We start from the raw sequence: 26,117 nt of genomic DNA, 5'->3' as shown, positions 1-26,117 counted from the left end.
CTTCACGTCTCTTTTCATGTGTGTATATAATGTGTTGTTTTAGGTGTGTTACGACATATCACATAATGTATGTCCTATTCTTCCCATTACTTTTTTCATATGACTTGAAGCCCTGTATATGTTTAAATATGTGTGTGTGTGTGTTGTTCTAACTTGTTCTTTTAAACACTACCCAATACTTGATAGAATCAAAATCCTCTTATCCAGGTAAGATAAGAGGATTATTGCCTAGGTAACATTACATGAGTAAGTCCTTCTTGCACCTGTCTCATTAGTGCATGATTTGTTCCTCTTTCCAGAATACATTTAGGTGTTTTGATATGGCTATAAATGAACTAGGTGAATAGCTTCATTCCTACTACCAAAGTAATCTGATTTGCTACTTTATTTACTGCAAAGATATATATTGATACTGCATTTCAAAGTTCATTTGAAACTACAAAGATGATTGTAGATTGCATATATATATTCATACATATCATCATCCTTGATAGGCAAAAAACCATGAGGAAAATAAAACAAACAAAAAGTCCTATTGTATTACTATAGAAGGACAAATGAGTTAAAAAAGATTTTGTTTTTAGATGAATTAGTTAATAAATGCACATGAAAATAGTTAGACATGAGTTACATCAAAGCCAGAGAAGACACACAATAGCATTCCATTAGACCAATCCAGGATTGTAGTTTGTTCCTCTAGCATATCCTAATATTGTGTGAGAGGCTTACTCATTTAACAAATTATTGGCCTCACTAAGATTCAAGCACTGTTCTAGCTCCTTTGCTGTGTTAACACATTTAATATTTGTAGGAGTCCTGTGAGGTGAATGGACCTTTATACCTGAATTTTACAGGGAGTTATACAGAGTTTCATCCTTAGAAAAACTCTAGAAAGGAATAGAGATATTTTATGAGGTTTTCTATTACTTTATTATTTGTGATACAGTATGGAGAAACTGAAAATAGCCCAAATATCTGTTATTATTAGATTAATAAATTATAGTACACCCTTGTAATGAAAAACGGTGGCATTTTGGATCGAGCCAGCTATCCATATTATAAGTGTGAAAAACTTTATAAAACATATGATTTGTGCAAAAGTAAGCAATGATATTATTCACAGACAACTGTGTTTACTGAGGAGGTGGCAATCTCCCATCCACCTGGCGCCCCCTTTCTTCCACAGTGGTTCTTCCTAGTTTCAACTAGCCTCTGCTCGCCTAGTGCTGTCTAATGGATATACACCACTTACCCTAAATGTTGAAAGAGACCAACAAAGAATGAATCTTGTGGTGAGCAATTGAGGGCAAAGGCTGAAGATCACTTTGCATCATGAATTAAGGAATCCAGCCAGAGTAGGTGGAGCTAAGAACAAGTATAGACCTACAATTCCTCTCTCTCTATCTTAATATCCACAAAGCTGTGCGAACATTAAATGGTGTCATAGTCACTTGTCAACTATACCCCACAAGATTTAAATTCATTTGGCAGCACAACCTGAATTTGCCCTCTGAATTTCCATGAGGGCATTTTATAGTCTGTGAACATTCATATATTTTGCTGCATAAATATAGTAGTCCTCCTATTAAGTGTTGGTCTCCATTATCCTTCTAAAGCACAAATAATTCTTAATTTTCAAACACAGCTGATCCAAAAAGGGAAGTAACCAGGTAATGAGGACTAAGCCCTCATGAATAAGATAAATGCTCTTGTAAAAAGGAATCAAGAGCAATTGTGTATCCCTTCTACCATGTGAGGACACAAAAAGTTGCCAAGTATGAACCAGGAAACATTCCCACAACAAACACCAGATCTGCCAGTACCTTCATGTTAGTCTTCCCAAACTCCAGAAAATGAGAAATATGTTTGCTAATGGAACTGGAGTAAGTGTGCACAGCATGGTGGCTGGGGACCACTGGTCCTTGGTGCAACCTAAATTCATCTGGTCCCATCTGTGGTTTGATACCATGCTGGAACATCAGTAGAAAAGATTCTGGATCTCCTGGGCAGAGAGAGTCTAGGGAATTTATTGTTTGGTTGGTACTAGTTTTGCCAGCTCACCTGGAGGGATGCACGATTGAAGTTGCTGGGGGTTGCTTGCTTTTTCTCCACTTAGTCTTATATTCCTTCTTAACTTTTTGAGGATAGGAGTTAACTGAAGGATAACAGCATTTGAGAATTAACATTGTCACAAGATGCTTTATTAGAGTTTTGCTGGTTGCTAGATTGTTTGAATAATGAAATATGTAAAAAACTGGTTTTGATAAGTCAGTAGAGCAAAGATGTATCAAAAAGACAACCTCAATAGTAATGCTTTCTGTATTATAGGCATTCCACTATTGTCATGTATTTAAAAAATAAAAAATATTTAAAACAATGTTTTATGCAAAATCTGCAAGACACTGATAAGATTGTTGCTGTGATGTTAAAAGAAAGATTTCAAGTTAAGATTATAGGTGACATATGGAATCCCATTACTGCTTTCTTCTAAGGCATGTATTGTAACACACAGGTTGAAGCCTAAAGTGAGCAAAGCTCTGTAAAGTATCTTTACTGTAGTTAATTTTTAACCTACGGCCTAGAAAATATAGTAGTATCTTAATGATACATTGCAACATGATGAGGTATGACCAGGAAAAATTTTAACCTCAACAGAGTTTTACTGTTGCACAGTACTTAAGAGAGATTTAAACTTAAAAATGATGTGGTCTAAATTTCTGATCCTTTCTATTGATGACAGGAGTCTCAGTGTTATGCTACTTAGAAGGTACTTAACAGATGAGACAGGTAACCTGCCCTTGAAGTTAAAGACAATATTCTTGTTTTTTTTTAAATGGCAGGAACTCCCTTTTAAAAGATATCTTTATTATGAAGAGAATATTTTGAAAAACAAGTGTTAAGGATGATTCCATTGTTATTTGCTCTTGTTGTAAAATCATTATAAAACATAAAAAGTTTTATAGCTACTTTTATACTTGGAAATAACTTGTTAAAAAAATCTTTCAAAGAGTTTTCAATAGTTAGGTTCTGAAGATATTTAATAATAATAGTGACATTTATTACATGTCGGGATCTTGGCTCAATATATTACATGAAGCACAAAGAGATTAAATCACTTGCACAGGCCAAGAGTGAATAAATGGCAGAGCTGAGACATTGTATCATGTCTTATCCATTATCCAGTATCCCTTTATGTTAATTATTTGTTATGAAAACTGATTGACATCAGGGAGAGTGGAAATTCACTAGCTGAATTTCTAGGGAAGAGAACCTGCATAATTGGGAGATAGAATTGGAATACAATGCACAACATGACTAAGTTACCTGCTCTGCAAACAATTGACTCATTCCAGTGGTGTGTTTGGGTATCTGTCTTCCATTTTTCTCTTCTCAATCTTCCAACACTTTTCTGTCCTCCACTTTCAGCAAATGACCTGGCTTCCCAATTTTCTGAGAAAACTCCCTGAAGTTTTAGGATGTACTATTGCTCTCACGTGGTATCTAATTCATAATCTATTTTTCATCCTGCACTGGAGATCTGTGTGCTCTTCTTGAGATCATTCTTCCCACTTGGACACTAGATATGGGCTACTCCTGCCTACTCAAGAGCATGTGCCAGAAATGCTCCCCTTCCCAACTTAAATAATTTCCCTCCTCTCTACCGGATTATTCCCCTCAGCATGCAAGCATTCTAATATTTTCCCCATCCTAAAATAAAATATCCAAAATATTCCTGTTTATTTTACTTACCCTCCAGCCATCAACCATTTTCTTCCTCTTTTGCAACAAAAAATGAGGATAAGAGTTTTCCTAAATCTAATCCTATCAGTTTTTTTCCCTCTATCACTCCTCCAAAACTTTTCTTGTCATGGTGACCTCATTGTAAATCTGATGGTGATTGTCAGTCCCACCTACTGGATCTGTTAGTACATTTGACAGTTGATCACTCCACCTTCCTAGAAATAGTTTCTCTGCTTGATTTTTAAGACACTGTACTCTTAATTTTCTTACTGACTTCATTTCAAATTCTTCTCCTGCTCTTAGCACCCAAGGCCCCTGTTTTCAGTATTAGGACTCCTTCCCTGTGTTTATATGTTTATTTCCTTGGTGATCTAATTCAGTCTTTTGAATTTAGATAAATCATCCACACACTCACCACTCCCAATTCTCTATGTCCAGTCCAGTTATTTTCCACGAGCTCTAAGCTTCTATATTCAAATGCCTACCTGATATCTTTATAGTAGGGTGACTGAACATCTCAAACCAATGAATCCAAAAGTGAGCTTCTGATCTACTTTGGATTTTGGCTGGCAGCCAGTGTCCTTTTTTGGTCTTCAGTCCATTTGTCTCAGAATCATCAGTTTAAGATGAAGATTGCTGAGTCTTATCTCATATATACTAAATCAAAGTGTCTAGAAATGGGACCCAGAAATTGGAATTTCATTGAGCTATACAGTTGGTTCTTAAAAGCACTGCTTCATTTAAAGAGTAGCCAGATAGTGTAAGCTGAGGGTGACATGATCAACTTTGAGAAAATTAATTCTGGAAGCAATGGGAAAGATGGGTGGAAAGTTGTGTGAGAGAGGCAGGACTAAGAAAAATTAAAATACTCTGTTCTAGATAGAGTAGGAAGGAGCCTACAGTTCTGAGATGAGAAAAAAAGCTACTTTTCTTTGCCTAAAGCATTGACATTAATCTATCAAAAGCAAGTGAGCTGTTTCCCATACCAAGAATGTTCCCTCCTGCAAGAATTCTGGAAAATGTGAAAGGCCAGGGAGAAAAGATGGAGACTAACATATTTTGGGGTGTGTCCTTATAATATACCAGGTACTACAGTGTTATAGCTTAGATATTAGGTTTCCCCAAAAAGCTCATATGTGAAGCCATGCAAAAAGATTCAGAAGTAAAATGATTGGATTATGAAAGCCTTAACCAAATCAGTGAATTGATCCCCCTGATAGGGATTAGCTGAGTGGTAATTGAGGATGGGTAGGGTGGGGCTGGATTAGGTAGGTCATTCAGGGGCATGCCTTTGGGGTACATAACTCATATTTGGCAAGCAGAGTCTCTCTTTCTGCTTTCTGATAATCATGTGAGCTGCTTCCCTCCACCACACTCTTCTACCATGATGTCTGCCTAATCTTGAGCTCCTAGGAATTAAGGCTGCTGTCTATGGATTGAGACCTCTGAAATGGTGAGCCCCAAAATAAACTTTTCCCCCGGTCAAGTCTTTTAATAACAGCAGTGAAAAAGCTTATTAAGACATATAGTAGGCCTATTGCACAGTATTCCTTATCTCCCTCAATTTTCAGAAGTTTTTTTAAAAGTTGCTTTCATTCTCTTTACAGATTAAGAATTGAAACAGGCAGGCAAGGTAACAACTCTAATGTCACCCAGCCAGTTAGTAATGGAGCTGGTAATCAAACTCAGTTCTGTTCAACTCCAAAACCTAAACTGTTCTCACTGTACCATACCATTTGACACTGTTTGAAGTAAGACATGGTGGTAACAATTAAGTAAGAGATTTATCAGGAAATACTTAAAAATCTGGTAGTAGTCCAATCTTATATATTTGGGGGGGTCTAGACCTACATAGCAATCAGGAAAATGTTAATTATCCACACAATTCTATTTTTGTACAAAGACAATTTCAGATGAGGATGGTGAGACTCTAGAGAATTATAACAGAAACTTAAGCCACCTGATATGCTAATCACAGTTTGTACAAAATAATGAAGTTGAACATCAATAAATTTAGGGTTTCCATGCTAAAGAAAAAAATTAAACTGCATAAATATGAGGGAAAGAATTAACTATTTCCATGTGTGTAAAAAGTTGTAAACTTGAATCAAAATAACACGATGATTTAAACCACCTTGTCAATGCATACCTTTGTAAATTTTTCATATTTTTATATAGGTATCTTAAATTCCTTTCTCATTGGTACATGTGTTCAAATGATGTGTCTGTGTTATGTAATATGTGGTTCTTTACATTTCCTAAAAGCCTGTTGATTAGCTAAATACACAATCATAGGTGTTTGGTGTAACTAGTTAGATAATTTGGTGTTTTACCAGTTAAAAGATATGTGACTATTTAGGAGAGAATTTGTAACAGAGGTAGAGGGATTGTTTGGCTTAGAGAACAGTGGCTCTAGCTTCAGGAAGGAAGGATGAGAAGCTGATCCACAGTGAGAAAGCAAAAAAATAAGTAAATAAGTAAAGGAAATAAAGAGAAGAAAGAAGAACAAATAATTTTGAATGGTAACAGGAAGGGATTAATTCTTGAATTTTTAAAAAATATCAGAATGGGTCAACAAACAGATTTCTATAAACTATTTGTCTCCTCCTTCAGAGTATATCTAGAATCTGGAATATCATCACTTCCTCACTAACGATTTTGTTTCAAGCTACCATTATTCCCCTTTGGATTTATCACAACAGCCTCTCATATCTAGCTTTGCCTCCTCTATTCTCATACTAGATGCTAAAGTGATACTGTTAAAAAAAAAAACAAATCATCGAAAGCCTCTAATAGCACTATATTTCTTTCACATTAAAACCAATGTTTGCTCAGTGGTCTCCAAGGCCTAGCAGGATATGAACCCTCCTGCTCTCTAAAATTGCTTTCTACTATTATTCTCCCTGGCTCAGTTACCACTTACCTTACTAGTTTCCTCATATAATTCAGTGCATCTCTTAGCATCTTGAAAATTAGCTGTTTCCTCCCTAAATTCATTTTCTGACACTCCACATTCACTAAGCTCACCCTAACTTCTAGCTCCAGTAAATGTCCTGAAATATACCAAATATTGTTGATGGCCTGTCTCTCATTTAATGGTCATATTTTCCCACTTGAGTGCTATCAAGTAACCTACTTTAACACTCCTGTCAGCTATAAGCACATCAAGTTTTCTTTTCTTGCCTAATTGCTTTGGCTAAAGTTTCAAATACTATATTGAGTAGGAGTGGTGAGAGGGGAGATCCTAGTCTCATTCCTGATTTTAGAGAAAATGCTTTTAGTTTTTGCCCACTCAGTATGATGTTGGCGTTGTGCTTATCATATAGAGTCTTTATGAAGTTGAGGTAAGTTCTCATTGTCCTTAGTTTCTTTAGGATTTTTCACATGAATGGGTGCTGAATTTTGTCAAAGACTTTTTTCACATCTATTGAAATGATCATGAATGAATTTTTGTCTTTGGTTCTATTTATGTGATGAATTAACTTTTATTGATTTTTTTATATTGAAACTTCCTTGCATCCCTTGAATGAAACCAATTTGGACATGGTGTTTGATCTTTTTAACATATTTTTGAATTCTATTTGGTAATATTTTATTAAGGATTTTTGAATTTATGTTTACCAAAGATGTTGATTTGTCATTTTCTCTCCTTGAAGAATCCTAATCTGGTTTTGGTATCAGGGTGATACTGGCTTTCTAGAATGAGTTTGGGTGTGTCATCATCATCCTTCTCATTCTATTTCATGGATAATTTGAGGAGGATTGGCATTAGTTCTTATTTAAACATCTGGTAGAACTCAGCTGAGAATCCATCTGGTTCTGGACCTTTCTTTGTTGGAATGCTTTTAATTAATGCTGCAGACTTACTGCTTGTCATCAGCCTGCTTAGGTTTTCTGTATCCTTTTGGTTCAATTATGGTATGCTGTGTGTGTCTAGAAATTTATATATTTCTTCCAGATTTTTTAATTTATGTAATGTAAGTTTCAAAATAGTGCCTAATGATCCTCTGGATTTGGGGGATAAGTATTGTGATGTCTGCTTTTTATTTCTAATTTTATTAATTTGGGTCTTCCTTCTCTTTCTTTTGGTTAGTTTGGCTAAGCTTGTCAATCCTATTTACATTTTTAAAGTGCCAACTCTTTATTACATTGATCCTTTGTATTTTTGAATGGCATTACCACTTTCCCTGGCAGAGGTACCCAAGGAGGCCCACAGCAGAGGTGCATGCAGTTCTTCAGGCTCTGTACTCCCTGTCAGAGTCACTCATGTTGGCCAGCAACTGAGGCTTATGCTGACTCCTAGGCATCATACTGTTGGTATGGTGTACTCTTCTCTACTCTTGATATAGATACTGGAGTGGATCTTGGCGGTCTTCAGCTTGATGCAGTCTTACTTCACACATTACTTGGGAGGTCCACTTCAAAGGCATTTTCAATGATATCGTTAACTGGTATCTCTGGGTGGGATGAAGCAGTAGAAATTTAATTGCTTTCCAAGCTGGAAACTTAGATGTGGTCACTGCAAAATGGCTGCCTGCCACTCTTCTCCACCAGCAAATTAGGATAAGCAGAGTGTTCCTCAATCACCAGGTGGTTTTGCAGCTCCTGTCCAGATTAACTCAGTGTGTCTTTCTCTTTTGCTGCTGTTTCTGAAGTAAGCTTGTCAGCTTTGTATTTCCCTCTTTCCTCCTTCATTATCCCCTCTCAACCCTGTGCCTTGATGGTGCAGGTATTGGTTACCAGTTAACAAATTATTTCCTGTTTTCTGTTTCATTAACTAGAATTTCTGTATTCCTCCTTCCAAGCTTCTGATCTTCCAGTATTATGAGTCAGTGTATGCCCCTGTCAACCACCTCTCTGATCATCTGTCTCCTTTCTTCTTTGACTCCAAACTGTGAAGGAGTTTAGTCTGCACCCTACCTTATCTCTGCCATCTTGGATCCTTTTTTTTTGTTTTGTTTTGTTGTTTTTAATACATTATTGTAATTAAACCTGAAAACAATGATTAACTATTGTGTTACAGATGAGGAAAATGAGCAACAAGAGATTGAATGATTTAGCCAAGGTTGGATAGCTAATAGGTTATAGAATTTGAATAAAAGAAGTTTATAGATCAAAACATCTCACAATGTCCTAGGAAAACATAAATTTTAAAAGTTTACATTTGTATATATTGAAAAAAATTTTAATTTTACTTAAAAAGAAAACATCTCACATGAGTTCACAAACTGTTCACTGCCAAGAAATAAAAACTGAGCTGACTTTAGACTTCTTCTCTAAAGTACTACATGCTGGCTTTGAGAAGAATTCTATCAAGTTGATATTCTTGGTTAAAATAACATATATTTTTTGCATATGTAAGAGTCTACAAATATGAACTAAGTGCAATAGGGAGTCACCATAATCCCAGGTATTTCAGAAACTGAGGCAAGATGTTGTGAGTCTCTGTTACAACCACATATTATCACACTCAAGAAATTTTAACATTGATAAAATTTTTCTAATATTTATCCAATATTAAAATTTCTTCAGTTATTTCCCAAATGTCCTGTGTAGATTTTATTTTTTCACTTAGTATCTAATTAAGTTTTATGTATTTTACTTAGTTGAAAGCTCTATTTAGCTTTCTTTAATCTAAAAAAAATCTCTCATTTAAAATAAAAATGTTGTTGTTTTTTAGGACATTGAAATTTTTGTGGAGTCCAGACCAAAAGTTTTGTTAAAAGGCCCACAATCTAATGTCTGATTTTTTTAAACCATATGGTTAGATTCAGGTTAAACATCTTGACAAGAGCCCTACACAGGCCCATGGTTTTCAAACATTCTGGTCTCATAACCTCCTTGCTTAAAATTATTGAGAACTCAACGACATTTTGTATACATGAATTGTGTATCAAAATTTATCATATTAGAAGTTAAACCTAATAATTTTTTGAAACTTTGGTTACCTCATTTTTTAAAAAAGGAAACCATTAGGTGTTAATTTTCCAAGCCAAAAAAAAAATTAGTGACAAGAATGGCATTGTTTAACATTTTTATAAGTCATTTTAATATCTGCCTTAATAGAAGACAGCTGGATTCTCATATTTGCATTTATGTTCACTTTGTTGTTTTGGTTGAAGTGTATAAAGTGTACCTCACACAGATATGCTGTTGTAAAATGGAAGAGTATTTTAATTTGATTTTCAGACTTTAAAAATAGTGATCATTTCATTTTGGAATGCATAAGGATGATTTTCTACTTTTATTATCCCTTCTTATTTTATCCTTGTTAAATCTTTTTCTTTAGTAGTTCTTTCTTCCAAAAGGCATTTTGTTAATCTTAAAATACAATGTATAATGGAAAGTCTAAAAATGCTTAATAATTTACCTTTAATTATCAGTTTTCAAAGTAACTACTTTGTGCCTTAGCAACCTCCAGTGTTTTCAAGCAAGTTTTGTTTCTTTCTTTTTTGTGTGTGCGTGGTGGTGGGGATTGAATTGTGCATGTGAGGCAAGCACTCTACCAACTGATCTATATCCTCAGCTCTCATTTATTTATTTATTTATTTATATATTATTATTTATTCATGTCTTTTTTTATTTATTAAATATGTATATTATAAAATTAATAACTTGAACTGATTCTTTGTTCAAATCATTTTATCTGTGGTCACTTTCTTAGTCTGTTTTCTGCCTCCAACAACACAATACCATATTATAGGAAAATTTTTTAAAAAAAGGAGGTCTATTTGGGCTCACAGTTCTAGTCCAAGATCAGGAGGATGCACCTCTTCTTGGTGGTAGGGCCCAATGGTAGGGCAATGCATCATATGGTGAGACAGGGAGCACAAGAGAGACCTAGTGAAACTGGCTTTTTATAGTGGATCCACTTTTGACATAACCCATTAACCCATTTGTCCACTAACCCATCCATCACATTAGTAGACTAATACATTTTTGAAGGCAAAGCCCTAATATTACCCACCAGTTCCCACCTCTTAATATCTCGAAATGGGAATTAAGCTTTAACTTGATGTTTGGAGGCACGAAACATTCAAACCATGGCATCCACGTGGCCTTTATACAAGTTTATTAGCTCTCGGTAAAATCAAATTTGCTGGCATAACAAAGCATCCCAACCTACACATTTCATGCCCTGTCCTTGATCAGCCATTTCTCAAAGGAACACTGGTTACTTTTGGATGAAAATATTAGATATTACAATCCAAAACCTAGTGTCTGTGGCTGCTAACATTGTCCTTACTTCTTGACAATATCAGTGGACAAACCTAGAGAATCTATCTTTTTGAAAAAGGAGGGAAATGTGATTACACACCAAAACTTCTCAACCTCACACTGTAGACATTTTGTGCCCAGTAATTCTTTTTCCTGGGGACTGTCCTATGCATTATAGTATGTTTGGCAGCACTCCTGGCCTCTCCTCAATAATATCTACCCTCTAATTACATAAATTAAAATCATCTCTAAGCACCACGAAATATTCTAAAAGGAGGTAGGGAAAGGCAGAGAACTTGTCCTTAGTTGACAATAATTGGTTTACATTGATATTTCTAACAACAACAAAGTAATTACTTAATCATTTTATTCATATTTATATATGTGTATATTTATTATTATTTTTTCTAATTATAAACCTTATTTGTACACTAGTTCTTCCATTCTCTGCAAGAAATTTTTGACCAGATCCAATCTCACTTCAGTAATCTCAATGCCCAAACCAGAATTATTGTCAAAATTCTAAGCTTTTGCTGGGCATAGTGGCACATGTCTCTAATTCTAGTGGCTCTGGAAGTTGAGGCAGGAGGATAGTGAGTTCAAAGCCAGCCTCAGCAATTTAGCAAGACCCTGTCTCTAAATAAAATAAAAGAGGTATGGAAATGTAGCTCAGTGGTAAAGTGTTCCTGGGTTCAATGCCTGGTACAAAAACAAACAAACAAACAAAAAAAAACTCTAAACTTTCATCAAATTTCCAATTTCTCCTTTGCTTCAGTTCAGCACTCACTGCTTTGGGCTTGAAACCTGCAGGGAAGAATGAACAAGATCAGCTTCCTATCTGTTTACCCTGCTTACACACCCAAGGCCCACTGACAGCTGGCTGTGACTTCTCCAGGGCCAGGTATAAAAAAAAAATTGGAGACAAGTGCAGTTGTATATGGCAGGTAGATAGATGACTGTCGCTGAAGTTCTCTATGTTTGGTATACAATCATTGGGATGATTCCTGTGTATATTTCCTCTGTGGGATACCTATGTGTGGAATTCCTGGAGACAATTTCCAACTAATCTTATAATGCAAGTGATGCCTCTCCTTTCTAGACACTTCTGACTGTGCCCCTCGGCTTTTGGATTTCATGGCCTCTCTGCTCCTCCATAGGTTTTTCTGGATTACAATACCCTCTAGGTTATCTTTTTAGATGAAAGCATTTAAAACTAAAACCTTTTTAGTGGCAAATATTAAAAGCACTTACATTTAAAATGTAGAGTTTCTGAACTATCACCAAGTAAATGAAATGGTGTTACTCTCACCGAGATAAAAAAAATTAAAACATATTAGATTCCCAGAAGACCCACTTTGCCCTGTTCAGGCATTCCCCTAAAGTAACTACCATCCCAGCTGCTAACATCATAGATTGCTTGTGACTGTTTTAAAAAATCTGCAGTATTATTTGAGTCAACTTGGTTTGCACAATATTTTACTTATATAGTTCACCCATATTTTTACAAGGGACTAGACATTTATTCTTTTTCTTCTTGGATGAAAATGTAGTGAATAAGGAAAAGTTTGTTAATACATTGGCTGTAGATGACCATTATGGTTATTTTCGGCTGACAGCTGTTATAAACACTCCTGCTATAGTATTCTTGTACTTTTTTTTTTTTTTTTTCGCACAACTGTCCACACTGATAAGTTTCTCATTTACCTTTCACAGGACCCTGGCAATTTCACTGGTCCTATACTAGTCTTTGTCCCCCAGCACAGGTCCCTACACACGTGTGAGTGGAAATTCACTTCCTATTACAGGCCAAGATTTTAATTTGTTTGTCTTGTTGTTAGTCACTGTTGATTTTTCTTACCATCCAAAGTCTTCATTGACATTTTCTGAGCAGTGTTTCCCAGCCCTGTTTTTATGGCTAAGGCAGCCATGTGAGGGTCTACATGTTATGTAGAATCTACTCTCTTCTCATGGGCCTAAGTTATATATCCCAGCCCCTCCTGGAATTTAAACCTCAGTTCTTGACTCCAAGGGCCTGTATTTGTGTCAGAAAATATTTTGGATCATTGCAGATTCCTCATGAGTTTATGCTTCTGAATTTCATTTCCTTTTCTTGTCCCAGACTGAATTTCAACAATATGTTTCTACTGTGTTTATCCAGCATTTCTGTTTGCTTGTGGTAGAAGGAGAACCCCCATGCATACCAGCTCATTCTACTTCAAGCCTACAAATTCTGCGTCCTACTATACTATCTTATTCTTTTACGCTGTTGAATATGCATACTTATTTCTGCTGTCATTTTGCTACACATTGCCCTATATTTTCAAAAAAGGCATGAAAAGTCATGCAAGTAAAATCTATTCATTCATATTCTTATCAAAAGGCAGCAAAATACAGATGTCTTATTTTATAGGTAAGTTTTTTCTAGCTTATAATGAAAATATTTTTATTTCAATTAAAAAGGAATTTTACTTGTCATGTACCTGAAATTTTATGTCACCAGGTTATTAAATGATCTAATCACATTTTAATTTTTCTTTTATTTTCAAAATATTATCTTTTCTTAAATAATAGCAGCACTTGGAATTTAAATGTACAGAGCAAGTAGAAATAACATATAAATAAAACCACTCAACAGTCCCTCTTTTCAGATGATTAAACACTTAATATTTATCTTTAATTCTATTTCTACTTTTCTGCTTTTAATATTTAACACTAATTTTAAATTTTTTCTACCTTTAATATTTAATTTTTTCTTTTATTTTATATTTTCCCCTTTCCCACTTTTTATAAACATTCTCTTACTTCCTCATTTATTTCTTTTTAAAGTTATAATTTTTCCTATTCCACCTTTTCAATTTTCTGTTTTTATTTTTTATATTAATTTTACTGTTATTACTTTTTAACTTTTAAATTTACCCTGTATTTTTTGTCCCTTTATTTCCTGTTACTGTTGGTGTTGTGGTTGTTATTGTTTTAATTTTGTTTTTACTTTATTTGTTTTTTTTCAGGGGGGAGGGGGACAGTTTTTTGTTGTTGTTGTTGTTGTTTTCTTTCTGGGTAGTACTGAGGATAAATCTGGCACCTCTAGCACATTGGGAGGATGCTCTGGCACTGAACTATACTCCCAGCTCAGAGAAATTGCTTCTTACTCTAACAAAAAGCTAGCCTTTCTTAAATCTTAGCAGAACTTAATAGAAGAGATAAAAGGCTCTCGCCATTAACCTGTCCCCAACAGGCACAGCAGGGGACCTAACGTTCTGCTTCTACACATTCACTCCCATAGCAATAGCAGAGAGACAATGACATAATGGTTATAGACATTACCTGAACAAGTAACCTGAGCATAGGTCATTCCCATACTTGTTCAGATTAAAAACACAGTTGAAAGCTTTATCAATAGGTTAGATCAGGGAGAAGAAAGACTATCAGAACTTGAAGAAAGGTTGAGGGATTATCACATTCAGACAGTAATAAAACAATAGGGAAGAATGAACTGAATATGTAAGATTTCTGGAACACCATTAAAAGAAGAAACATGCACGCTTGGAATAGATAAAGAAGAAGAGCTACAGGCTGAAGGCATAGAAAATCTGTTTAATGAAATAAATAGCAGAAAATTTACCAAATCTTGGGAAAGACACTGACATCCAGGCACAGGAAGCATTTAGAACCACAAATAGACATGACAGGAAAAACATGACACATTATAGTTAAACTGTCAAAAGTACAGAACAAAGAAAGAATATTAAAAGCTGAAAAAGAGAGGCACCAAGTCAAATTTAAAGGAAAACCCATCTGAATAACAGCATATTTCTCACCAGAAACTTTGAAGGCCATGAGACACACATTTTAAATTCTGAAAGACACAGCCACATCAATGTTTATAGCAGCACAATTCACAACAGCTAAACTGTGGAGCCAACCTAGATGTCCTTCAGTGGATAAATGGATAAAAAAATGTGGCATTTATACACAATGGAATATTTCTCAGCACTAAAAAAGAACAAGATCATGGCATTTTTAGGTAAATGGATAGTATTAGAGAAGATTATGCTAAGTGAAGTTAGCCAATCCCAAAAAACAAATGCCGAATGTTTTCTCTGATATAAGGGGGGTGACTCAAAGTAGGGAGGGAGAGCATGGGAGGAAGATTATTTCTATATAGGGAAGAGGAGTAGGAGGGAAAGGGAAGGGGAAGGGGAATAGCAAGGATGGTGGAAGGTGATGGTCATCATTATTAAAATACATGTATGAAGATATGAATTTGGTGTCAACATACCTTATATATTAACAGATATATGATAAATTGTGGCATATATGAGTATTAAGAATTGTAATGCAAAAAAAAGAGGGTACATGTATAATGGCATAATTTGGTGCGAACATACTTTATATGCAGTTACAAAGAATTGTGCTGTAAATGGGTAATAATGAGTGTAATGCATTCCACTATTGTCATGTATGTAAAAATAAATAAATGAATTCTAAAAGAAAATAATTGCCAATAGATCACTATGCTCAGCAAAGTAATATTTCATAATTGAAAAAAATAAAGACCGCCATAACAAGCAAAAACTAAAGAAATTAATAACTATTAAACCAGCATTATAGAAGGTACTTAAGGGGATCCTACACCTGGAAGAGGAAAAAGATAAACACAAGCATGAGAAAATAGCTAAATTATCCATTTAAATAACAAATTTTTAAAATAAATCCCACTAAAATAGTAGATAAGCAAGTGAAAATTTGTAAACAAATAATACTAACACAGAAACCATCAAACCTCTAAAGTTGAACAACAGAATAAACTACTATAGAATATTCAAAATAACCATATGAAATACAAAAGAAAGAAAGAAAAATAAAAGAACAGAAACAAGTACATACCTATTACTAATAACCCTGAATGTAAATTTTGTCTAAATTCTTTAATTAAAAGATAAAGACTGACTTATTGGGTGAAAAAAAAATAAGACCCAACAGTATGCTGCATGTAAGAAACTCACTTTACATTCAAACACATACATAAATCAAAGTGAAAAGACAGAAAATTATATTTCAAGCAAATAGAATCTGACAATAAATAGGAATAACTAAACTTACATCTGATGAAACAGACTTTAAGCCAAAATCAGACAGAAGACAAAGAAGCTCACTATGTATTGATAAAGGAAATGATCCATTAATAAGATATATGAATTGTAAATGGATATACACCAAATGTTAGAGCATCCAATTTTATAAAACTCACATGTTCTATATAAAGGGAGAGATATGCATTAATACAATAATAGGAGGTAACTTCACTACCTCATTCTCACTAATAGACAGACTATTCAGAAAAAAAAAACAATAAAGAAGCATCAGAGTTAAATTACACTATAGTTCAAATGAACTTAACAACATTTACAGAATATTCTATCCAACAGCTACACAAAATACATTGTTTTTTATTAGCATATTGACATTTTTCCAAAATAGAACATATATTAGGCCATAAAACCAATATCATCAAAATTTTAAAACTTGTAAGAACTTCTCACATCAGGTCAGAATGTAATGAAACTAGAAATCAACAGTGAGAGAATCTACAACAGTTATACAAACGAAGTTGAACAATATACTTTTGAATGAACATGGTTCATTGATGAAATGATGGGATTAAAAATTTCTAGAATTAAATGTGAATGGAAACAATATGTACCTGAACCTGTAACATGCAGCAAAAGCAATAATGAGAGGGCAGTTTATAGACATGAGTGCCTACATTAAAAAACAGAAATCTCAGACAAACAACCTAATGATGCATTGTGAAGTCTTAGAAAAATAAGAACAAACTAGACCCCAAGTTGTAGAATAGTAGAAATAATAAAGATCAGGGCAGAAATAAGTAGATACTGAAAGAACAATATGAATGATCAACATAATAATGAGGTTTTTTAAAAAATAAAATTGACTAACCCTTGGCTTAACTAAAAAAAGAAAGAGAGAAAAGACCCAATAAATAAAATGAGAGATGAAAAGGGTATATTATAGCAGATATCACTGACATTTATAGGATTAATAAGGATTATTTTGAAAGACTATATGCAATTAAAATGGAAAATCTGGAAGAAATGGACACATTTCTGGATGTACATGATCTAACAAAACCAAGCCTAAAGATTATGGTTTTAGAATATAATAATCTTAAGTAGATCAATAAGAGTAAGTGAGATTGAAACAGTCTTCCAACAAAGAAAATCCCAGGACCAGACATATTCACAGCCGAACTTTACCAGACTTTAAAAGAATTAACAACACAATGTGCCTCAAACTATTCCATTAAATAGATAGGGAAGGCACTCTTCCAAACTAATTCTGTAAAGTCAGTATTACCCTGCTAACAAGATGAGATAAGAACAAAACCACCACCACAACAAAAACTCTAGACCAAATTCCTTGATGAACACAAATGACAAATTTCTCAAGAAAATACTTGGAAATCAAATTTAACAGCACATTACAAAGGTCAGACACCATGACCAAGTTGATTTCCTTCCAGGGATACAATAATGCTTCAAAAAACACAAGTCAATAAACATTAAATAGCACATAAATAGAATCAAGAATAAAAATGACATGGTCATCTTAATAGATACAGAAAAGACTTTTGACAAAATTCAGCATTCCTTCATGATAAAAAGCCCTGAATAAATTATATATAAAAAGATCATTAAATTATACATAAAAGAATCATCATACCTCACATATAAAGGCTTTATATAACAAACTAATAGCTGACAACATATAAAATGGGGAAAAACTGGAAGCATTTCCACTAAATCAGGAACAGTCAAGGGTGCCCATTCTTATAAAATATAGTACTTTCAATTTAGCTGGAACAATTAAGCAAAAGAAATAAAAAGGATACAAATAGAGAAAGAGAGAATCAACTTATCTCTATTCACAGATAGGATTCTGTAAAAGGCTTTTAGAACTAATAAACAAGTTCAGCAAAGTAGCAGGATACAAAGTCAACATATAAAACTCAGTACCTTTTCTATACACCAATAAAGAACCCATTGAGAAAGAAATCAAGAAAAGAAATTCCACTCACAATAGCAAAAAATCTTATACAAGGAAGTGAAAGAACTGTGGTGCAAATTATAAAACACTAAAGAAAGAAAGAAGACATTAGTAGATGAAAAGACTTCCCATGATCATGAATTAGGAGAATCAATGTTGTTAAAATGGCTATACCCCTAGAAGTGATCTACACATTCAATGCAATTTCCATCAAAATACCAATGATACTTTTTTGTAGAAATAAAAAAAAATGATTCTTAAATTCAGATGGGAACACAAAGGACCCAGAATAGCCAAAGCAACCTTTAGAAAAGAGTAATAATGGAGGTATCACGATACCTGATTTTGAAATATATTACAAAGCCATAAATAACCAAAATAGCACAGTTTGGGCATAAAAACAGACACACTAGACTAATGGACTAGAATAGAAGTCCCAGAAAATAAACCTACACTTTTACAGCCAATTGATTCTCTTCAAAGGTACCAAAAACACACCTTGGAGAAAAGGCAGCCTCTTCCCCAAATAGTACTGGGGAAAACTGGATATCCTCATGTAGAAGACTGAAACTTACCTCCATTTATCACTTTGTACAAAAGTCAACTCAAAATTGATCAAATACCTTGATGTAACATCAGACACTTTGAAATGACTAGAAGATAACATTGGGAAAATACTTCAAAATATTTGTATAAGCAATCATTTCCTGAATCGGACTCCAATACCTCAGAAAACAAGAATTGACAAATGGGATCACATCAAATTCAAAAGCATCTGCACAGTAAAAGAAACCATCAGCAGAATAAAAAGGTAACTTTAAAAATAGGAGAAAATCTTTGCCACATATTCATCTGACAAAAAATTAATATTCAGAATATATAAAGAAAAAACTTTTAAAAAGTTTAACAACAAAGGGGTGAGTGATTTGAACAGACACTTCTCAAAAGAAGTACAAATGAACAATAAGTGTGTGAAAAAATGCTCAATATCTTTAGCCACTGAAGAAATATAAATCAAAGTTACATTAAGATTCCATCTTATCATAGTGAGAATGGCTATTTTCAAAAATAAATAACAAATGATGGCAAGGAGATTTTAGAAAAGGAAACTTTATACATTGTTGATAGGAACATAAATTAGCACAAGTACTGTGGTAATAAGTTTGGAGATTCCTCATAAAGTTACAAATAGAACTTCCATATTATCTAACTATTCTACTCTTGGGTATTTATCTGAAGGAAATTAAATCAGCATACATAAGTGATACCTGCATATTTGTCTTTATTGTGGCACTGTTTATAATAGCCAAGATATAGAACATTCATCTTTATCCATTCATCTGTTGATATGTGCCCATCAACAGATGAATGGATAAAGAAAACATGGTATATGTACAAAAGGGAGTAGTACTCAGCCATAAAGAAGACTGAAATTATGTCATTTGTAGGAAAATGCATGAAACTGGAAGACATTACATATTTTTCTCTCATATAAAGAAACAAACAAACAAAAAACTGGAAGTAGAAATGTAGAAGAGGAGAAAAGGGACTATTAGGGAAAGAGAAGGGGTTGGAGAGGAAAGGGGGAGAAAAAGTAGAAGGGAAAATACAAGGCATGATATATCTTTGTGTGTAAAATCAGCATAAAACCCATCAATTTGTACAAGTAATGTGTTAATCATTGTAATAGAGAAAAATCTACAGACTGTGTAACTCCCGTCAAATTAATAATGTCATTCTTCAAAGAGCTAGAAAAAAAGTCTTAAAATTCATATGGAAGAATAACAGACTCAGAGTTGTCAAAGTCATCCTGAGCAGTAAGAATGATGATGGATGGATCACAATACCTGATCTCAAATTATCCTAGAACTATAGTAATAAAATATGGTAATGGCATAAAAATAGACATGAAGACCAGTGAATAGAATAGAGGTCACAAAGACAAATCCATATAGGTATGGTCATCTGATCTTGACCAAGGTACCAAAGACATACATTGGAGGAAATAATAGTCTTTTTAACAAATGATGATGGGAAGCTGCATATCCACATGTAAAAAACATAAAGCTAGACCCCTATCTGTCACCCTACACAAACATCAAATCAAAGTGGGTCACAGACCTAAGAATTGGACCAGAAACACTACAATTGCAAGAAGAAAATACAGTGTCAACACTTCTACATTGGCACAAGTACCAATTTCCTTAATAACATACTTCAAGCTCAAGAAATAAAACTAAGAATCAATAAGTGGATTGCATCAAATTAAAAAGCTTCTTCAGAGCAAAGGAAGCAATTAAGAGCATGAAGAGAAAGCCTACAGAATGAGTGAAAATCTTCACCAACTATCCTTCTGATGGGGGAGTAACATAGAATATATAAAGAACTTAAAAAAAAAACCAAGAAAACCAAATAACCTAATCAATAAATAGGCAAACGATTTAAACAGACATTGGTACAAAGAAGAAAAATGACCAATAAATATTCCCTTACCAATCAAGGAAATACAATCAAAACTATACTGAGGTTTCATTTTACTCCAATTAGAATGACAATAATTAAGAATACTAATAACAATAACTACTGATGAGGATGTGGGGAAAAATACACTCATACATTGTTAGAGGAATTGTAAATTGGTACAACCACTTCAAAAAGCAGTATGGGGATTCCTCAAAACCCTAAGAAAGGCACTACCATATGACTCAGCTATCTTACTGCTAGGTATTTATCCAAAACAACTAAAATCATCATCATACTATAGTGATATGTGCAAATGCATACCAATGTTTATAGCAGCACAGTTCACAAGAGCAAGTTATGGAACCAGCCTAGGTATCTGACAACAGACAATTGGATAAAGGAAATGTGGTGTGTAGTCATGATGGAGTTTTACTCAGCCACCAAGAATGTAATTATGTTACTTACTAGTTATGAATAGAACTGGAAAACACACTATGTGAAACAAGCCAGACTCAAAAAGTAAGCACTAAATTTTCCTCTCATGTGGAAACTAGAGAGAGAGAAAACAAGTAAAATCAATTGCAAAGTAGAGAATCTCACAAAAATAGGAGACCAATAGAGTAGAAAAATGGGGAGGGAGGGGAACATAGGGAATTACTGAGGAACAAAATCTACCAAATGCTGCTATGTATGTCCATGCATGAATATGCCACAATGCAATATATATAGCATATTATACATAATGTACTAATCAATAATAATAAAATAGAGATCAATAGAGCAAGTGGATCAGAGGAAGGAGGAGGGGAGGGAAAGGCAAGCTAGTGGGAATGAGATTGATTAAATTATGTACATGGCATAATGAATTCCACTATTATGCATAATTACAATGCACCAAGGAAAAGAAGAAAAAACAGGAACAAGTGATTTTTAAAATTTACTGTACATGACAATAAGTTAAATATTATAGGTCTTATACTATTTTGTATATTTTGACTATACATGAAACAATAAGTATAATATGTATACATTTATCCAAGAAATGTTTATCAAACCCTTATTAGATATAAGAGTTAAAGGATCAAAGGCTAGTTTCTCCTTTTACAGAACTAAGAAAAGACAGGCACACAGCATTTATAATGGGAATACACTGAACATGCATTTGGCACCCAGAAAAATGTGTAAGCCTTTCTGGAAACTGTCAGGTTAAACGAGACGGGAGCAGTTAAATGGAGACTTGAAAGATAAGTAAGGTTTTGCAAACCATATTAATAGAGAAAAAGGGAGCACAGTCAAAGACAGTAAGAAATATTGGGGTAATACAATGATATTAGTGCAGATAGAGTGTAAAGAACATAAAAGAGAGTAAGTAACTTAAAAGGCAGAATAATACTCACCCCATCTTTTTCCACCCTAAAACAGACAATAGGTGTCCCAAGGAGAAAGAGAAAGCATTGTGCTCCATTATAGAGTTCAGTGAATAGTTCTTCAGGTTTTGACAGGGACAGATATACAAACATTAAAGGCAAGAGCTGGACACTATCTCATATTTGAGTGAACTCTCCTATTTTTCATCCTGTGCCATCCATCCTACTTATAGTAGCTTAAAGCTGATAAATACTCCTGGATACTTTACAACTCCTGATAGTGACAGTGTAGGTAGAGAACAAGGATGCTAGCAAATGAATTGCTCAAGTGGTTTAATAGAGTGACTTAGGATACAAGTAGAATTGTAAAGTCACGTTGTTATGATGGACTGAAGGGAAGCAATAATGTGCAATTAATAAGGACTAAGCAAGAGGACCTGGGTATGGATGTATTCTTCAAAACCAGAAAATAAGTTGGGAACTGTTATCTGAAGAAAAAAAGGTAGAAATAGACATTATGCTGGATTTATAACCCCAAAGTTTAACATTTTACAGATTTCTAGGATAATGTCAAAAAGTCAATGCATCTGTGCATAAATTGCCTTCACTTGAATATCAATCATCCTGACGCAATGACACATGTAATGGAGTGGCCCTTATGTTTCTCTTTCATTCTTGGTGACTGAGTCCTTTGTGGTACAGAGGCAGTACTTAGAATCTATGCCAAATTATCTCAGTCAGCTATGGATGGAATTTCCTGGCTGTAGAATTTTTTTAACCAAAAAACAAAAATTGCATAAAGAAGATTAAACACTAACTATACCCCTTACATTTTGCTTGCATGGGGTCTAGTTTATAGTTCCAGTGGACCAACTCTTTGTGTTAAAGATGGTCATAATTTATAATAGACTGAGCTTCTAGGTTTCCTGCAGTCATTCCAGCTGTTATGGGCAGTTCCCAATGATAGGAATTGTGCCAACCCTTCAAGGAAGTGACTTCGTGCCAGTGCTCCCAATATCAGAAATTTTCCTTCCTACTCACACTTCAAATGTTGAACTGCTAAATTTTTTAATCCCTTATGGCTTTTAAGAATTGCATCCTACTTGGTAACTATAATATCCTCTTTTATATTTGAAATGTGTTTGAATTTATTTACTACTTTTCATTACCTCATTTAGGTCCCTGAAGTCACAGGTACTCAGAGTGTTGAGCAGGTTTGAGCATGACCAACATTCAGTGATGCCAAGCAAGAGATTGGCTTAGAGTCATGGACTTGCTATTGTGTGTTGATCCTCTGTTCAGTCATTTTTGAATATAATTTTCAATGATCTTAGATATTGCAAATAATTTTTACTTTTTCACTTTGTAGGACAGCATAACTATTTATGTGCTGGAAGAAATGACTGCATTGTTGACAAAATCCGCAGAAAAAATTGTCCAGCATGTCGCCTTAGAAAGTGCTGCCAGGCTGGCATGGTCCTTGGAGGTAAAATTGATGTTTTCCTTAATAACATATTTATGCTTTAACACTTTGGGTCAGAAATTCCTAATTTTCTTATTCATCTTTATTCTTGCTTTATTTTTTTCTGTCTTGATTATTGATGTTGACTCTTCACACTTGAGTGTCTGAATGAAGCATATGGATGGGTTGTCTTTTTTTTCTAGATTCATGAAATTTTCCTACATATGATGCATTAATAATACTTTATAATATGCAGTCTATATCATGTCTTTTTATGTTGTTGTTTATGGTATCTTTTTTTAAAAATTAAATAATCACACATTAAATCCCACTTAAATAATCAATGTTCTCCCTTTATGCTCTTCTCTGCCCAGAAATAATATAAATAATATATTCAGAATAATCTGAGTTTTTCACATTCATTTCCTTATCCTACTTACAAATAGTTTTTGTATTGAGATAGGACTCTAACTTCATTTTCCATATGGATAACCTATTACCATAGCATATTTATTGACACAATGGTCCTGAACTTTTTTTTTAAAGTACACCACCTAGATTAATAAAAACGTTTGAAGCCTCCAACCCAAAATGTAGGTTTGTTTATAAATACACACATACAGAACTACCAAATTGTATGTTAATGATTTTTAATGATTTTTATTTTTAGACTAAATTATAAATATAAATTGTCACATTTTTCTAACAATACTCAAGTTAAAAATTCCAGTGAAATTTGTAATACCACTTCTGTTGTACACCAAATTCCTATATTTGTTCTTTTACTTAATTCTCTATCCCTGAACCATTACCACAGTATCTGAAGTGCTGTAGTTCCATATATGTTGATACCTGGTGGAATAACTATCCCTAAATTATGTTTCTTTTTTCAGCATAATTGGTGCTTCTTGTTCACCTGAATTTTCCTCTTAAAGTAACGTTTAAAGGCTTATTCTCAGTGGTTTCTAGTACTTGAAACCCTGCATGAGTTCATACCCCAGGAATAATTAAATACATTTTTAATTTTCTTGCCTCTCTTTTTACATCAGGTAATATTTCCAATAACATCCTACACTAACACTAATTGAAGTTGTTTCAGTTTGTCTTCTCCAAACAACATATTGCCATCCAAAATAATTCATTTAAAATTCATTTAGAATTTCATAATCTGAGATGGCTTGTAAGGACTAACATATGATGCAATATATTTTTGAAGGACAATTCTAGAATTAAAAACAAAATTTATTGTACTTCAGGTTTACATGATAGATTCATTCAAATCTAGCGGTGTCCTGAGATAGCCATCACAAACTGAGACATAGAGCAGTGGTCACTGATTTCATAAGTGGATCTGCACAGAGGCTTTTTAGAAAGAAATGGACTGTGCACTCTGATAGGCCACAGTTCTAATGTTCTTCTGCCACAGAGTCAGTGGCAGGAGTCTGGGGAGTGAAAAATCCAACTCCTATAAACTAGGAAGAAGATATCAAATTTGTAGGATTAGATTCAAATTGCTAGGACCATATTAAATTTCTGGAATAAAGTGGAGAGTACTTGTGGTCTGTTGAAAATGAGAGTCCTCCCGAGAGTGATAATTTTGACTGCTCATGGTTGGATTCTTCTGTAACTAAGAAGAGAATATCATGCAACTACTAAAAATGGAGCCCATGTCTCCTTCCTTACCTTCTTTCCTTCCCTCACCTTCGTCCCTTCCCTCATTCATTTATGTTTGATCCTCTTTTTTTCATTTCTGATACACAGCCCCTTTAAATACATGGGATAACACTGAGAAACTTTTAAGATTTAATAAAACCCTAGGGTGGGATATCAGAGTTCAGAAATATGGCTTTGACATGTCATGACATAGAGTTTGTTAATGGGCAGTTTGTTCCTATCTGCTTCAGTGGCTGTGTTCTTGTAAGAATTATGTTTAAGCCGTTTGGTCTTTTTGTTGCATATGATTCTTATTTTTAATGAATCACTTCCCTTACAGGTCACAGTGAACTTCTGCATTTTAGTTGATTGCTGTGCAGTACTGAGTAGGAAGATAGTTATATCCTTAGTGATGGTAATATATCTTCTAATTTAGGTGTTCTTCTAACATCTTTCCTTTAGACAACATTTTTGTTTACTGACTCACAAAGTTTTTCTGAAATGAACAGAGCTCTGTATTTTGTATTTGTGGTAAGAATGCTAAACTATTACAAAGGTCTTTCAAAAATAAGTAGCTTTCTACATGATGGGATGATTAAATGAAGAGTTGTGTTTGTTGAAATCTTTTTTAAAGCCAGAGACTGTTTATGGGATTTTGGGTGGCGGATACATTTTTAAAAGTTGTGTTGAGAGCCAGTTTGTCTTCTACTCATCCTCTCCCTCCTTTACCTAAATTCACCCCTACTTCTCTTGGCCAAGAGAATAACTTCCTGGCCTATAAAGTATGACTTCTGTAGTAAAACTTTTTAAAATCTGTTTTGTTTTGGTTTTCTTTTTGGTTGTTTTTTTCCTGAAGAATTCCACAATTTAAAAATTTGGGACACAACAATATTATTGCCGGAAGGACAGAGACCTATTCTGTGCCTTTACTGTAGAAACTGAAGCCATGTGTCCTGTCTTTAAGGCAAGGATTGCTATATGCGATGGCTGCCACCTACCTCCTTAGACTTCACAGTCTTCCTCTTGTGCACCTTTCCTTTTCTACCCACACCTTGGCTTTCCAAGTAGCATCTTTTATAGACAATACTTCTGACCAGTCCCCAGTTCCCTGAACTGAAGGCTGCAGCCACATGGTGTTTTCTGAC

The 26,117-nt window shown here is 34.1% G+C and overlaps 1 protein-coding gene across 2 annotated transcripts in view; it reads left to right on the top strand.

Annotated features, from left to right (window-relative positions):
* Pgr (progesterone receptor) overlaps positions 1 to 26,117 on the top strand; it is a 131,478-nt gene that overhangs the window by 8,369 nt on the left and 96,992 nt on the right. For both annotated transcript variants that reach the window (XM_078046908.1, XM_005329107.5), the window contains exon 3: positions 23,227 to 23,343. In XM_078046908.1, coding sequence (XP_077903034.1) covers positions 23,227 to 23,343 — 117 coding nt within the window. The remainder of the gene's footprint in view (positions 1 to 23,226; positions 23,344 to 26,117) is intronic.

Source organism: Ictidomys tridecemlineatus, chromosome 4 (assembly GCF_052094955.1).
Source record: "Ictidomys tridecemlineatus isolate mIctTri1 chromosome 4, mIctTri1.hap1, whole genome shotgun sequence".
NCBI lineage: Eukaryota > Metazoa > Chordata > Mammalia > Rodentia > Sciuridae > Ictidomys > Ictidomys tridecemlineatus.
This window is presented reverse-complemented; position numbering and strand designations above follow the sequence as displayed.